Source organism: Colias eurytheme, chromosome 15 (assembly GCF_061535395.1).
Source record: "Colias eurytheme isolate Ceu_HAF_F1 chromosome 15, ilColEury1 Martin Lab GWU primary, whole genome shotgun sequence".
In the NCBI taxonomy this organism is placed as follows: domain Eukaryota; kingdom Metazoa; phylum Arthropoda; class Insecta; order Lepidoptera; family Pieridae; genus Colias; species Colias eurytheme.
Window position 1 is genome coordinate 69825 of NC_142994.1, and position 17089 is coordinate 86913.

The window sequence follows — 17089 nt, forward strand, 5'->3', positions numbered from 1 at the left end:
TGAGTATGTGTTCCCCGACGAGTACAATATGGGGGTCTTCAAGCGAAGAGTGAACGGGTACCTTCTAGGGAAGCGCGCTCCATCATAGGCCACATCTCAGCTTACCATCAGGCGAGATCGTGGTCAAGCGCTTCCCTATCACACAATAAAAAAAAAAAAAATTTTATTATTGAGATTAGAATTTATTGTTTTAAGAATTTATTTAATAATAGTTATAGTTATTTATTTTACACATGGACTAGTCGAAGATTTTAACTAGTTGAACGACTAGTTTATGAACGACATTTAACGATCTAGTCTCGATGATGAAAAATACGTCGACGACCCATCCCTAGTGAAGAGCGTCGTGATTAATCGCGCGAGTAGAGCAGTGTGTGGCCAGACGGCAATATCGAGGCGAGCGGCAGCGCGATGAGCAGGACGAGGAGCAGGACGAGTAGCAGGACGAGTAGCATAGTGTGGCTGGGGTATTAACTGTGGAGTGATGAATACACAGACATGATTGTATCAAATGTTTGTGGATGAATACAATGTCGTGTCAGATGATGTCACATTTCGTTCGATCAGTGGTGGCGCGTTTTGGAAGTTTGAATTTCGCTCCCTTATTTTGCACTTTTTGAATATTAAGTATTTTAGGGGTTTAAATAATAAGTAAATTAAAAAAATTCCTTTTCATTATAATATTACGATAATAAGTATTCGAGAAAAAAATATTTTAGGCCATTTCAAATTTTATGCATATTCCATATTCACACACTATAAACTCAATACTGATAGAATTTTAATTATAATTTGAAGTTATTGTACGAGCGTATTTATCAAGGTAAAATGTTGCCACACTTCCATATCATAATACTTCTCTTTATTTAAGTAGGTATCAGTCTTTACTAAAATCAAAATTTTTAAATTATTTGAAACAAACTCAGTAACTACCTGTTATCATAATATCACATATAAACTTAAACCTTATTCATTAACTGCAAACTGCAAAACAAAACAACCGGCTATGTGCGAGTCGGACTCGCGCACCGAGGGCTCCGAACAAACGTATTTTAACTACAGAACAAAGTCGATGATTTTATTTAGAGATTTTGTCTTCCTTAGTGTTGCCGAGTAAAATGGATAGTTTAATTCATAATTTTTTATCTATACTAATATTATAAAGCTGAAGAGTTTGTTTGTTTGTTTGAACGAACGTACGCACGCGCTAATCTCGGGAACTACTGGTCCGATTTGAAAAATTATTTCGGTGTTAGATAGCCCATTTATCGAGGAAGGTTATAGGCTATATATCATCACGCTACGACCAACAGGGGTGGAGCCACGGGGGTGAAACCGCGCGGAGCAGCTAGTTTAAGATAAACATGGTATAAAGTATAAAAACTAAAAAGCAAATGTTTGTTTCAGGTGAGTGAAGTGAGCGTAGTGAGTGGCGCGGCCCGTTGGGCGCGAAGTGGATGTCTCTAGCATGTTGGACTGCTTGTGGTAAGTGCGGCTGTACACTCGCTTTTCAACCAAATGTGATCGGCGTCATGGGCTTATCTCTAAAATTTGAAATCTATCGTTTTGCATGAAGTCTAATGGAAACAATGTTTGCTGTTATTTTTGCTTAGTTTTGGTGCATGGCGAAACTATCAATGATTTTTGAGTTAAGTACATTTATTAAGGATCGGCGAATGGTGACAATGCAATAATTATTTCATGAGCTAAGTATAATCTTAGATTACAAAATAAAAGGCAGATAGAGCATGACAATCGTCCATCGCCCTTGTCAAAGAAAATATAAAAATCAAAAGCAGGTCTACGAACTTGCGCCAGTGCCTATAGCGCATCTAGTGCAATACATCAAAAGGGGTTTGCAATTTTAGTAAAAAAATGCTATCTTATGATAGCTGTAAAAATTGTTCCCAAAAACAAAAAAAAAGATAAAACATCGTCTTACAGGTTTTCTGTAGATTATTTGGCTTATTTTTTTTATACAAATAATAATTTAACATGTAAGTAAGTAGGAATACAAAACTTCAACGTATGCTGCCATTATTTTGAAGATGAATTTGCCATTTTTATGGGTCAAACGGTAAAATGGTTAAAAGATCTTCGGGGTAGTGGATTTTTCGATCGTGTGATTATTTGTATAGTGCAAAAAAGGTTCATGATCATTATTCGATTATTTTAATACTTAAGTACTTATTGTACATTTTTTTGTTACTTTTATAAAGCTTTAAAACGTCATAGTCGTTTTCGCTCGCGATTTAATTCATGTGCACTCCATGATGGATATGATGAAAATAAAATGTCCCGTATTCTCGACTAAAAACGAATTTTTTGAAAATGCGAAATAACAGCACTCATAGCTTTATGGAAATGACGATAAATCATTCGGTTTAGTTCGGCAACGCTCCATCTACCTTTCATTTTGGAATCTAAGAGTATATAGGTAAACCAGAATCTGATGGCAATAGGCATGACGACAGTATCCATAAATGATCGAATTTAAGGGAAAATGTACACTACTCAAAACAAAATAGGGCCCACCCTGATTTTTTGCTGTGTTGTAAAAACTCTTCACTTTTTTCTTATTTTATGAATGGGTATAAACGAACAAGGTGTAGGACAATTGTTTTAACGTAAACTAAAGCAAAAATTAGCGATTTTATGAAAATTATGCAAAATTAACAGTATTAGAGAAAAATTGCACAAATAAGACAAATGACAAAAGTTTCAATAAAACCTTTATTAACAAAAAAAATCTGGTTTATTTTGTAATTAGTAGCGTGTGGGACCCCCTATGCTCCGTATGCACTCTCTGAGCCTATCTGGGACACTTTCAATCAAATGGGTTACATTTTCGTCAGGTATTTGCTCCCAACAGACTTTAAGAGCATTTATGAGATCTTGTTGGCTGTTTATGTTGCTGAAATTTGCTTTGACGCTCCTTTTTAATTGATCCCACATATGCTCTATTGGATTGAGGTCAGGACTCATGGCTGGCCACGGCAGAACTCTTATATTGCCATCAGAGAGTGCTCTTTGAGTGATACGGGCTGTATGTTGGCGGGAATTATCTTGCATTAAGATGAATTCTTCCCCAATTCTTTGTGAAAATGGGATCACGTGAGGCCGGATGACCCGTTCGACATAGGTAGTAGCAGTCACGGTACCTCCATCAAGAGCTCCGTTTTGCCATGTAGGCTTATGCCGCCCCACACCATGACGCTTGGACCTCCAAATCGGTCTGTTCCGTGGACACAAGGTTCAGAAAAACGTTCACCTTCCCTTCTCCATACACGCACTCGACGATCGTCACTTAAAAACTTCACTTTAGTTTCATCCGTAAACAGTACTGTCCCCCAGTTATCCATAGACTAGTCTGAGTGATCACGAGCAAACCTTAATCGTGCTGCACGATGAGCACTTGTCATTTTCAGTCGAACAGCGCGAGTTCTGGACCTTTGGCCACCTTCATGAAGTCGATTCCGAATGGTTTGATCACTCACTCGAGTGCCAGTAGATTGCCGCAGTTGATTTTGTAAGGCACGGGCGGTTACCGTCTGCTGCCGACGCGCTGTTAGTCTGATGTACCGGTCCTCTTGGGCTGTTGTAGCCCGAGTACTTCCTGTTCCACGTCTTCTAGCAACACTACCTGTCTCTTGATAACGATCCCAAGTATTTCGGATAGCTCGACGTGACACACCAAGACGTATTGCCACCGATCTCTGAGAATTTCCTTCTTGAAGCAAAGCAACCGCTCTTGCTGCCATATCCATATGAACCCGAGATCCAGGCATAATAATCACGAATAATACCGAAATCAAATTAAACTTTAAAAAATAACGATGTGCTACAGTAACATTCAGAATGAGACTTTGAACACAAGTGATTGAGAATTTGGAAAGAACGTGATTTTGAAACATTTAACTTTTTCTGGTTACCCACTTGAGAATAACATTAAAAAGAATAGTTAAAACAGCAATAAAGTTTCGTTAACATGTCAACAACGTAAGGGAATACTCAAGTACCCCAATAACTACCCTATAAATTACGTGTAGGCAAAACTTTGAGATAAGTGTAGGTGGGCCCTATTTTGTTTTGAGTAGTGTATAATGAATAAATTAAAAAAAGTGACTTAGAAATATTCAAAAACATTAAGATTAATGAGATCTATACTAATATTATAAAGAGGAAAGGTTTGTAATTATGTAAGTATGTATGTATGTATGGTTTTCACGCATAAACTACTGGACCGATTTCAAAAATTCTTTCTTCAATAGAAAGCTGCATCTTTACTGAGCAACATAGGCTATATTGCATTTTCAAAAAAATTAGAGATCCTTACCAAAAATGCAATAATGTAACCCAAGGTGTAAAAAATTCCATAATAAAAATTCTGTCATCGCGTGCGCTGCGGAATCTATTGAAGATAGAACAAAAAAATGTTCTACGGTATTATAGAATTGATCAATATCTACAAGAAAGTCCGCGATACCATATGTCCATCTTCAGTAGTTATGTTACTACAACAACTTTTTTACGTTTTCAAAGTAAATAGAAATGCCGACAGTAATCAAACCATTTTATCCATACACATATATTAATCCTTATCCCATTAAATGATGTTTTTATAGACTGTTTCAATACCAGCAAAATACTTTTTAAATTAAAAAAATTGGATATTCCATTCAAAAGATATAACGAATTTTTAAAAGTGTCAATCTACAGAAAACGGTAGATATACTGTTTAATACAATGAGCAGGCGTAGTGCGGGACGGGGCGAAGGTGATTTTCATGTGATTAAAAATTAAACCTATAGTCCGACCTATAGTAGAATTTTCACTGTCAATATCGCTATCTATGCGGGTGAAACCGCAGGGCATTGCTAGTTATCAATAAAATAAAACATTGACATTCTGCAGTCGGCCATTTTGACAGAAACACGCGTGACGTCCATGTGACGTCACGCCTATGTAAACAACACGTCAGGTGTTGAGAATACGCATTTTTATTTATTTTGTATTGTTTCAACAATAAGAAACAGAAAAGAGAAGAGAAGAACAGAAATATAATTGCGAATTCACGATGTGGTTCCGGTTTCTCCGCGCCAACTTTATAAAATCATTTCTTATTATTTTCTCGCTTGAAACAATTACTAACACTTTTTTGGGCATTGTTTTTATGAGGATTCACACTGCAATACTGCACACCACATAAACATTGAAATTCGTTTCTATAACACATATTAAAAGCATAATTAAATATTTTTTTCATTTTCTTCGCTATACGTACAGACAATTACGTATTTACTATAGAGTGACGTCATGCCTACGCCATGACACCTGCGAGCTGTTTTGGCACAGTTAATAAGATAAAAGCAATTTTTCAAAAAATATTTTTTGAAAAATGGCTTTTATCTTCGTTAAATTTAAGTATATTACCGAATTAAAGGGTTTTTCTTGTCTAGTAAACGTATACACACATTATGGAAGAGGATTTCAAAATCTTTCGTCATGCCTATTAGGGAACTCAAAATTTTGAGCGTGCAACACTAGGGAAAAAGGACTGAACGATCTTGATACTGCTTATTTTTATTTTGTCCTCAATATCCATTACATATAAGTGGATAATAATGATATACTTAGCCACATAATAATATGTAGGTACCTACATACATGTATATAATATACATATTACTTTTAGGTAGGTAATACATAATATTATCTATTTACACATACCTATATATGTATATATATCATTATCATTATCCCATATGAAAATGTGGATGTAATGATAATGCAGATGAAAACTTGATTGTTTATTATCTATAATATAAAAATGAATCGCAAAATGTGTTGGTAAGCGCATAACTCGAGAACGGCTGAACCGATTTCGATAATTCTTTTTTTATTATATTCCTTGAAGTACGAGGATGGTTCTTACGTAGAGAAAACGTAAATATGTACCACGGGCGAAGCCGGGGTGGACTGCTAGTTTTTTATAAAATAAAATAAAAAATATAAATAAAATAATGTTTATTTTTGTAAGTACATATTAACAGATACGCACATTACAAAATTGACTTGGATAGCTTACAAATACTCCGTCAAGAAATTAAATAGATCTAATCATCCAGAACTGGAAAAAGATTCTAAGTATTCCAATTCCATTTCTAGATCTTTATCGGATGAACGGATGACGATAAAGAAGTGTTTATAATAAAACGCGCTTCCATTATTTCTATTACTTTAATATCTTGTCATATAATCGTTTTCGATTTTTCGGACGTGTTCACAGCATTTCAGCCATTGCTCTGGCCCAATTTCAGAAAAAGCTTCTTCCACTAATTTTTTGGTATCCGTAGCAGGTCTATTATCATTCTTCTGTAATCATTTCTATTGGATTAATTTAGGTAGTTTAAGATTTAAAATATTTTTAACGTATAAAGGTTTTTAAATTATCAAAACGGGTAAGTCCAATTTACCAGTCAAATCTTCCATGCGCTTCAAAATTGAAGATTGTGATGTGTTTGACCCTTCTTCATCCAATGTTTTTCTATACACATTGTACACAACACCTCTTGCTTGTGATCGCAGCGGCTTTTTCAACATTTTCGAAGATTTTGAAGACAAAATCCTAAAAATTATTCATCAACTGCGAAGAAGACAAATAATTTGACAACCAATTTGATAGTAGTCAAATAAAGTTGCCACACGAAAATCGTTGTTTTTTTAAATATAAGTAAATATGCCATCAAATTCTGGTAGACCTATAATAATGTATATCAAACTGAAAAACAAAAAAATAAGAATTTGTAGTTCAAAAATACAATACGCCTTTTTTATTTCTTTTTTTAGTTGTCAAGCCATATTTATTTTGATAATACAGTCTATATTTGAATTTTGTCCCAATGTGTAGTTGATTCAATTAATTATCCCTGTTTATGATACACGATATTATCAGAGCTTATGGCTCATGCGTCATGCGCTACAAAAGTCTTCGCACTACAGATATTAGAAAATAAACATCTTTATTTTGCTATTTTAAATATTCATGACAAATTAAAAATTTGTCTGTATTTATTGCATATTATGTTAAAATTTGAAAATGCTTGGACGATGTTTAATGTTGTAGTAGTCACGACTCACGGTCAGCTGAAGCAACGGCGAGTGACGTATGGTGTGGGCGGGCGCGGGCGGGGCGGGGCGGGGATCGCGCGGTGAGGGGCGCGGCGGCGGGTCGGGGCCCGGGGGGCTAGCGTCGAGCGCGGAGCGACAGTCTCGCGTCGTCCGCGTCCCGAGCGGTGTACCGCGTGTTGCGATGCCTGGCGGAGCTGGCGCGCTCTGTGTGACGTGTGTCGTGCTCGCGCCCGGATAGTGGTCAGTGCGGTGCGGCAGTACGGCGCTGCCGGAGTGGCATGTGAGGCGATGTTGCGCTCTGCTGTCACCAGTGGCATGGTCGGCTTGCCGCCGCCACCACACGCTCGATTGTCGCTCTTCGATTCTTGCCACCGGAAGATCAGACTCATAGGAGGAGGCCCCGTCGCTTTCCTTGGAGGGCTCGTGGCGTGAGTGATTTCCTATTGGTGATTTAACGAAAAACCTATACTTACTTGATCGATTTACGTTGTCAAGGTCAACATTAGGATGTTTATTTTAATTGTTATCCTTAAGAACTATACGCAAAACCTAAAAAAAAGAATGTCATTAATAATTTTGAACATTCACTCAGAAAGTACATTTGGAACGGATACTTTCCATGCCTTGTTTCATTTATGTTGAGTGTTGACGTAAACAAACAGTAAATTCTCATTAACCTCAAATTGCGAGAGAATGTTTTTTTTTCTCACAAACAATAGCGCAATTTGCATTACGAATAGTGAAAGGTCAATTGTTGTTGAACTATTGCGAAGTAATGCTTTAGCGTTGAGTCGTCATTCGGCGCCGCTCAGCTGTCCTTTTTCTCAATCCCGGCCATAAGTGATTCCACGTTATCCTATTGTGTTCAATTATTATCTACTGCTTACTCGTAATTTCTAAATTCTAATCTCAATTTTGGGGGAAGCGGCAATAGGTACGAATGAATGTTAACAGTTAGCTTAACGCTAATCCTGAATGAAAAAAAAAAAAAGTTTGAAGCGTTCAGACCATTAATATTATGAGTTTAATTTGTTTTGTTTTGGTGAATTTACTTGCGCGTAGAGGAGAAAGCGTAGACGCGCTAGTCATTCAATCAACTAGCAGTTACAACCAGATGACTGCGACATAATAATATGTACCTATGGATAACCGTAAATAAATACATGTATCACATATTATTTATTGCTCAATGTGTCCCTGAAACCAAAGGTAGATACTGTAAATATTTATCTACCTCAAAAGAGAAATAAAGTAAGAAAACGAGGCTCGTCAGATAAAAATATAGGTAATTACTATATTTTCATGAATCGTGAAATGCTCCTGTTCAAAGTTGTTTTTTAATCGTAGCACACTTTTAAGATACATTTTTTTCATCATCTACCGCTTAGCTTCTAGGTATATCTATACTCATTTTAATAAAGTAAGATTGAAAATTAACATTTGTGTCGTGTGTTTTTTTTTGAATAATCCTTGAGCTTACACCTTGCGGTGTGTGTTTTCTAATAACGATACGTTTCTATGGCATCGCAAATGCTGTGTTAACTTCATAGTTATTTCGGACATTTTGTCATTTTAACTGACTCTAAAAGCTCATTGCAACATTTGGCTCGCTGTGCCTCTCAAGTGAGAGGAGTACCGATTGCCTATAAAATTTTAGAGTTAATTTGGAACTTAAAAGCTAATAATAGGGAAGTAATCTTACAATGGATCCCTTCTCATATTCAGCTCAAAGAGATCGATGAGGTTGATTTATTAGCCAAACAAGCAGCAATAGATGGGGTACCCTTGGAGGTCGCTCCATTGTACTCGGATCATTTTAAATATGTGAGGGATAAATGTCTATCCGATTGGCAGGAATATTTTGATGAACGATTGCGGGAGAAAGGAATTTGGCACAGAACAATCCAACCACATGTACCTCTGTACCCATGGCTTGATGAGATTGTATGCGATAGGAGGACGTTGACAACTATTGCACGCCTCATAAGCGAAGCGTTGAGGTGGGTACTACTGTCACTTCGCGCAAAACATCTGATTTTTCAAACTTAAAATGTCTTTATGTATCATACATTGCACTTGTAAGATAATACATACACACACATATTAAGAAAAAACACTATTTTTAACATTCATGATATTTTTGATGTCATTTTTGTTATTTAAACTAGTTAAAAACAGTTTAAAAAAGTTCTGTCTTGGACGTCCGTGTGTCTGTATGTGCGGAGGATTTTCTTGTTAACACGATAGCGACCGAAATACTTTACTAATCGAGTCTTTTTTTCTCTTACGCTTGAGTATGCTCAGGAATAGAACCCTTTCATTTTTCAGGGTCTGATTCGATGTGGTTTAATTGTTATTAAATAAACAAAAATAATAATTAATAAATAATTATTAAAAAAAAATTATGAGGCGTGCACTTTTGGATTTTCCAAATTTTTTAAGATTACGTTCGGGACATATTCCATCGAATAAGTTTGCACATTTAGTGCAGAAAGCCGATTCTCCGTTGTGCAATGATTGTGGTATAATTGTAGAACATGTGCAGCATATTCTCTTGGAGTGTGTTCGGAACGCGCAATTTAGACAACAAAATAATGTCTTCCGCTGTATTAACAATGTCGGTTGTGTGAACAGCATTCTCACTTGTCCCTCGTCGGCAGAGGTGCGGGTGGGTGCTGGTCAGACTGACCGATGTTGGATTACAAAATTGATTGCATTGTTTACTGTAGTTTGTACTTATATTTTTTATATTTAAGTGTTGATTGTTAATGGAATTTACGGGACGACGTGGTCGCTAAGCGACAAAGTCCCTTGAAAAATAAAGAATAAAAAAAAAACTTCATAGTTTTGCTTGCATTTGTTCATGCCATGATAACGTGCTTATGCTGGCCATACACCATACTTTAAAAAAGAATTATATGCCGGGAAGATTGTTGTTATATATATTATGTACCTATTTAATGAGAAGTACCCAATGTGTTAAGTAATCTGGTACTTTATCTATCTCCCAAACAAATCTTATTCAAATCCGTAACCGTTGACATCTAAACATCCATATACTTTCATATTTATCGACCAAGCGAGCGAAGCGCCTATGCTTCAGCTTGGACGAAAAATTACCAGAAAATTGACCAGACTGAAGTGACGATCGCATACCGCCATACACGGTCCAATCGACATGATCCAATCGCCATGATCATGATCAAGCCAAAAGAATCGAAATTCGATTGTTCCGTCAAGTATAACTATCATGCCAAATAATGACAATCCACTCCCACACATGGTCAGTTCTAACTGATCCAATCGGTAGCGTCATGCCGAATGGACGATAGGAAGTATGGTGTATGACCAGCATTAGTTAAATCCGATATGCTCATAAAATAACACAGTAGTCAGTTCCTATGGTAATATTTTGTGCCACAGAATACTTAATAGTAGCTAACATAACGCTACAGAACGGACACTTCCCGCCTCCCGCCAAAAGTAAACATTTACGTCACCCCGCACGATCACGAATTCACGAGTAATATGGCCAGCGCTTACCGAAAGGATGATACGCAGCGATAGAGCAGGCTCCAAGGAGATGTTCGTTTGCAAAAATAGCGGACCTAAATCTGACTTCTGATATATATTGTATAGATCCCAGACATCCTATAGACAGATGTTGCCAACCAGTTTTGTGGTCCCAAAACATGGTATACATAACTCAAAAATGGAGCATTTTCGTAAATTTTCTAAAAATCTTAGAGAAAGTGTAAGAAATGTTATAGTATGCTATATATTCGTGATCTACTCAATAAGCTCTTTCATTTGATACCCCACACGGCATGTTTTGGAAATTTTTATTTTTTTCTTTGTATGCCATATTTAATTATCGGGGTGGGGAGAGGGGGACCACAAAACTGGTTGGCAACATCTGTCTATAGGATGTCTGGGATCTATACAATATATATCAGAAGTCAGATTTAGGTCCGCTATTTTTGCAAACGAAACTCCACTGAGAGTCCGGTCTACGAAGATTATTACGCTTGAAAACTTGAAATGTACTAAATACATGTGTGATGTGATTAATGTGTTAGTGATATGGGTATCTAAACCTAGTATTCTAAACGTAGTTTCTAAATATGTACTGTACTCGCGAGTCGCGGACATGTTCTGTTTCAATTGAATGTACCTACTCGTAACTATGTTGGAAATTTGGTGCAGGGCAATGAATATTTTAGATCGACCAAGGTGACATGAACACGCAAGTCACAAAGTGCCAACCCTAAAGCTTTAACACACACATTTGCATTCTGTACAAATGTCTAATGTATAGTGTTACTGTAAAACGATAATTTTGTATGGAGTGTCCGGGGTGTGACGATACAATAATATCTGCCACATAGGCCATGTCTAACTTAACTTTTAGCCATTGAATTTTGAAAATTTATTTCACTAATAGAAAGCTACATTTTTCCCAGGTCAGCCAGGCAGGAGCAGGGAGCGGCTAGTGTCCTATTCTATAGGAATCAATATTCCAACTTTAACACCTAGGTAGTAGCTAAACGAGAGGGTTTCCTGATCGGCTCGCAGTTTCAGTCATTTATACAGACATTTTTTGAGGAGTTTAAAATATTAAGGTTATCGAAAAAAAAAATAGCGGCCCATTCGTACAGAGCTCAATCAAAATTAATTGAATAGGACACTAAATTTCAACATTGGTATTCATATCAGTATATTATAATAATTGGTCAGCGTTATTAGTGTGCTAGTGACTATTGAATTCTTAAAACCATTGTCACAAACACGAATCAAACAGTTATAGAATTCAATAGCCACTTTACTTAAGTATACATATTAACTTCACGCAAACAAGAACTGGATTAACCTTAGTTATGTTCAAAGTCAAACTTTAAGTTCATCCATATTTCTTTCGATCCCTTAAACCCTAACATAAATGATTTTAGTTTGACATTGGTATTTATTATTAGTTTTTTAAGGTAACAAGATACTAACAATTATATGGATATTGCAATTATCTGAATTAAATCAAATAAATAAAAAAAATAAATTATTTTAATCTCAATGTAAATTAATAATAAAAGAACGAGGCAATATATTAAAATTATTAGTTAAGCGGTTGATATGATATTGAATAATGAAGTGAATGGCGTTATGTTCTACTCAGTTACACTGATATGCGGATGCAACAGGAGCCGGCTAAAACCGAACCTTTACGTCATCGCGCCGGAATAATAACGAGCCCGTAAAACATGATTATTGCGAATTCATTTCATGGTTCAACTTTATTTCACTTCGCACTTATTTATGAAATTCGGATTTGGATTTTATAATTCTTATTTTTTATTGATTCAGCTTCCCTGTTTGTTTGAGTCCAAAAGCAACGGCATACGTGATATATTCATACATAAAATAAAATTAGTTAAGCAGAAATGGTAATATCTATACGCGGTTATGTCTTTTATATGTTCAGCGTTAGTCTCTGAGTAACTTTTTCAAATGTAATTTGTCTTGAGAAGGCCTACGAAATATCCGCAGTGGGCATAACTCTGCTCTCATTGATCTTTGCGTCATGAGAACTGAATTTAGTGGAGATGGAAGTGGTGGAACTGTGCGGCTGGTAAAACGTGGAACACTTCCTCAGAGCACTCCCTGTAGTACAGTATACAGAGATACGTCTCTTCGCACTGACAGAGGATCGAGCCTATCGGAAAGCCTATGGTCATCGACAATTTTGACCTGCTCGACGTTGGATGCGGTCAAGAGGAAGGAGTTGATACTGTGGGGCTCCGGCCCAGAGATGAGAACAGTACTCCATATGCGGTCGCGCCTGAGCCTTGTACAGCTGAAGTCGGTGGGCCGGCGTGAAGTACTGTCTCGATCTACTGAGCACACCAAGTTTTTTCGAGGCTAATTTAGCCTAAATAAAATAAACAAGTTTTTTATGTAAGTGTTATATAGAGTCAAACCCCGAAGCTCGGGCACTCGTAAGTTGGACTGGTCAATCCTCTGACAAAATGACTTTCGACAAAGTCCAAATAAATGTAATATTTCGGCCTTTTACTAAACAATTTTCGTCAAACCTGGGAGAGACTAATTTGATCATGCAAACGTCAAAAAACAATTTTATTAAATCGGGGTTTGACCAATGACCAGTCAAACTACAATTAGGTAATTCCTAAATTTCTTATTTCCGTATATTTGAAAGCATTTTATCATTTAAGCAGGTTTCAAGTCTTAAGAACTGTTAACTCTGCCAGTTCACCTGATTGGTCAGTTTATGTGATTTCCATTTTGCATTTGAGATGCATTGGAATATACGGAGGATTGTTTGTAAGATTAGGTATGAAAAAATAAAATTTTTAATTTTAATGTTTGTTTAAATAATTTCTTAAGTAATTCAAAATGAGAAATTATTTATTATATGTATATAATATTTATTTTTTTGTCATGGTGAGGCATTAATTTTAATGTTTATTGTTTCAAAAAAATTAGGTCGCCGTTCGACAGTCGCTTCTAGGATGACTAGACCAAAATTGAAACAGAATAATTTACTTTCGACATTTGACTGAAAAGTTAGGTAGGTTAGGTTTGAGTAAAAATACTTCAGTCAAATGGCGAAATTAAAATGTATTTCGAGGATTGATGGCTTTTGCCAAACCTAAGATAAACCAGTCTTTCCGCGAAAAGATTGTGTTTCGGGATTTGACTATAACATAGTGCAGCAAATTGTCGGGAAAAAATAGCGCGTAGTATCTGTATTTGCGTATTTATTTAATTGGTGTACCTGGGTAGAATACAGAATAGCAATTCGACTTAGAATCTCAAACAGTTTCGTTATTCGGTGGAGGGACAAGCGGTGCGGTACAGTTGTAACGGGACCGCGCGGCCCCGATACGCTACCGCGCGGCGCCTGCCTCGCCGCGGCCGTTCGCACTCCACGGTCCACCACCCTCACTCACTTTACATCAACTTTACATCGTATCAATCTGTCAAGGTTTTAAAGTTTAAACTGATGTCATTCCTTCGAATACGAAATTCCGTCGATGCTGTACATATCGTGTCGTTTGCTATAAAAATATGTACAGAATTAGAAATTGTGTAGCATGCGGCGTGCTCGCGCTCAAACGTTCACGCTCGAAGGCCGATCCATATTTATAATGTAACATATCGTTTGTCTGACTCGCCATTCTGCCGCTATATGCTATGTAATGTTACCGTTTTTTGTCCTTGCATTTTTTTAATTTGCAATGACGTAATATCCCCAAAATAAGATTAAATATTATTTATTAAGAGTATGAGAAAGATGATCATATCGAAAGTCCTCAAGGGTGGGTGGGTGAGCTGTCAGTGTCGTCGTCGTCGTCGTTTCAGCCGCGGGACGTCCACTGATGGACAAAGCCTCCCTCAAGGATTACCAGTACGACCGCTGCCACTTGGACCATGTCGTCTGTCCATGTTGTGGGAGGTCGTCCCACGTTTCGTCACCCAGTACGTGGCCTCCATTCCACAACCTTTTTGCGTTGTGGTTGTGGCACAAAGGTTGTGGTTGTGGGCCGTTGGGTTCTACGGGCTATGTGCCCTGCCCACTGCCACTTCAACGTGCTAATCCGGCGACCTATGTCCTTCCTCTTTCCTCATTTCTGATTCGATCTCGTAGGAAAACTGCATAGAACTTTTAGCCCTTTTGATGGCCAAGTTGTTCTATTTATTTAAAACGTTAAATATTTTTAAAATTGATATGATAATAATTTACGGAATACCTTAATACAGAAGGTCCCTTAAATAGAGACAAAATAAGTTAACCGACTTGGTATTAAATGGATCTCACAACTTTTTCCGGTAGAAAAATTGAGCTGCGAGAGTTGGCTTTTTTTACAGGATGTTTTTTATGGCATCTCGCTTCTTTACTGTAGAGCTCTACTTTTTTCCTTTTTGGTACCTTTTACTTCTAGAATATCAATAACGATTTTTCTTAAAGCAATATTTAGACCCCAGATTGCCCCCAGTAAGGGATTACAAGGTTGGATACACCAACTGCGTAAATAACTTTGTAATCCCATATACGAGTAAGTGTATGGGATTGCAAAGTAAATCACGCAATCGGTGTATCTAGAAATCTGGACAGACATTATAGAATGTTTAGTTTTTTCCTTGATTTAGACATTAAACACTAATTACCTATATTCTAAACTAGCTGCTCCGCGCGGTTTCACCCGCTTGGCTCCGCTCCTGTTGGTCGTAGCGTGATGATATTATATAGCCATAGAGTAAAGTAATACTGTGGGAACCTATAGCCTTCCTGGATAAATGAGCTATCTAACACCGAAAGAATTTTTTAAATCGGACCAGTAGTTCCCGAGATTAGCGCGTTCAAACAAACAAACTCTTCAGCTTTATAATATTAGTATAGATTTGAAGGGGACTAATTTTCGGGGACAATACCGTGCCCCCAGATAAATTTATGATCTATAGGTTAATAGGTATTAATATTAAACAAAAAGTGATTTCTTTTTCTAGAAGAAATAAAGTACTTAGTTAATATTTAAATTTTAATTATAGTCGGGGATACATCGCCCATTTTTGCAAGTGATTACTATCAAGCTAATTTTTCGTGAGTAGCTTTATTTTGATGAGATGCCCAATAATTTCATGTACGAAATTACTCTCGATTGTGGTAGCTTACAGAGGTAACAAGGATAAAAATTTTTGATTTGACGGTTCTCAAATATTTATTACGCAATTTGTAGGACAATATGTCTGTTGAATTATATAAGTATTAAATAAGTGAAAATAAAAAAATCAGCTGGTTAGTAATCATTTATGATGACTTCGTTATCGATACACATTGGAAAGGGGGACTCTTTGATCAAACCATAGATTTTGTAGGACAAATATTTTTTCGAATAATTTAGATAATTATCTTGAGATTGAACAAAAAAAACATTCAGTTAGTAATTAATATTTGAGAACCATCAAATCAAAATATTTTATCCTTGTTTCCTCTGGTAGCTACCACAATCGAGAGTTTTGTACATGAAATTATTGGGCATCTCATCAAAATAAAGCTACTCACGAAAAATTAGCTTGATAGTAATCACTTGCAAAAATGGGCGATGTATCCCGGACTATTATTCTTAAATCACTATGAAAAAAAAACAATAATATTTTATATTATTGTAAATGCGGTGCGGACAGGTCACTGTAGAGTGTAGAGTGTAGATAGGCTATGCGGTCCGCTCGGTCGACCTTCGGGTGATCGCGCCATGTGACGTCAGCCCGCCCGCCTCCCCCGCCGCCCCGCCGCCCCGCCGCGCGCCTCCAGCTAAGTAAACAAATAAAGCCTAAAGTCATGCGGCTCTAACTTATTTTATTTATTTATTTTTTCATTTCAGAACCAAAGACACAGATACATATTATTACAATACTCTGCCAAACTGTAATACATATTATCACAATACTCTGCCAAACTGTAAAACAGTTTGTTGGCAGATGTAGCTCCATTTTACAAATGTCCTTCCATTTTACTTATAAATACAAGAAATTTACACTACAGTTTAATTTAACACTTTGATATTCTAACTAACAATGTTACATTTCAACGGCCACAGATCATCAACACATCAACTCACTCTCAAATGCATTTAAAAAATATCTTCTTAATTCCTTCCTAATAATTCCATCCTTCTTACCACTCTCCTTAATTTTCATTGGGATTCTATTAAACAGTTTTGGCACTAAGTACTTTCTATGTCTCTGTCCATAGTAGTTACAATAATGTGGCACTTCTAATACATTTTTAGTTCTTAAGTTATAAGACATTGTTTTATTAATACAGATCTTAAATTCATCATTATGAAATTGTTCCATTGCAATTAACATATTTACCTTCTCATGAACAGGCAGCATCTTGCACTCTACAAACAAATAGTTATAATCATTATTTTTTTTACAG

The 17089-nt window shown here is 36.5% G+C and overlaps 1 protein-coding gene across 3 annotated transcripts in view; it reads left to right on the top strand.

Moving 5' to 3' along the window:
• Mob2 (MOB kinase activator 2) overlaps nucleotides 1–17089 on the top strand; it is a 53728-nt gene that overhangs the window by 12446 nt on the left and 24193 nt on the right. The window contains exon 3 of one of the 3 annotated variants that reach the window (XM_090110423.1): nucleotides 1408–1485. The exons of the other annotated variants lie outside the window; for them this stretch is intronic. Coding sequence (XP_089966549.1) covers nucleotides 1469–1485 — 17 coding nt within the window. The 5' untranslated portion in view covers nucleotides 1408–1468. The remainder of the gene's footprint in view (nucleotides 1–1407; nucleotides 1486–17089) is intronic. 3 annotated transcript variants of the gene reach the window in all.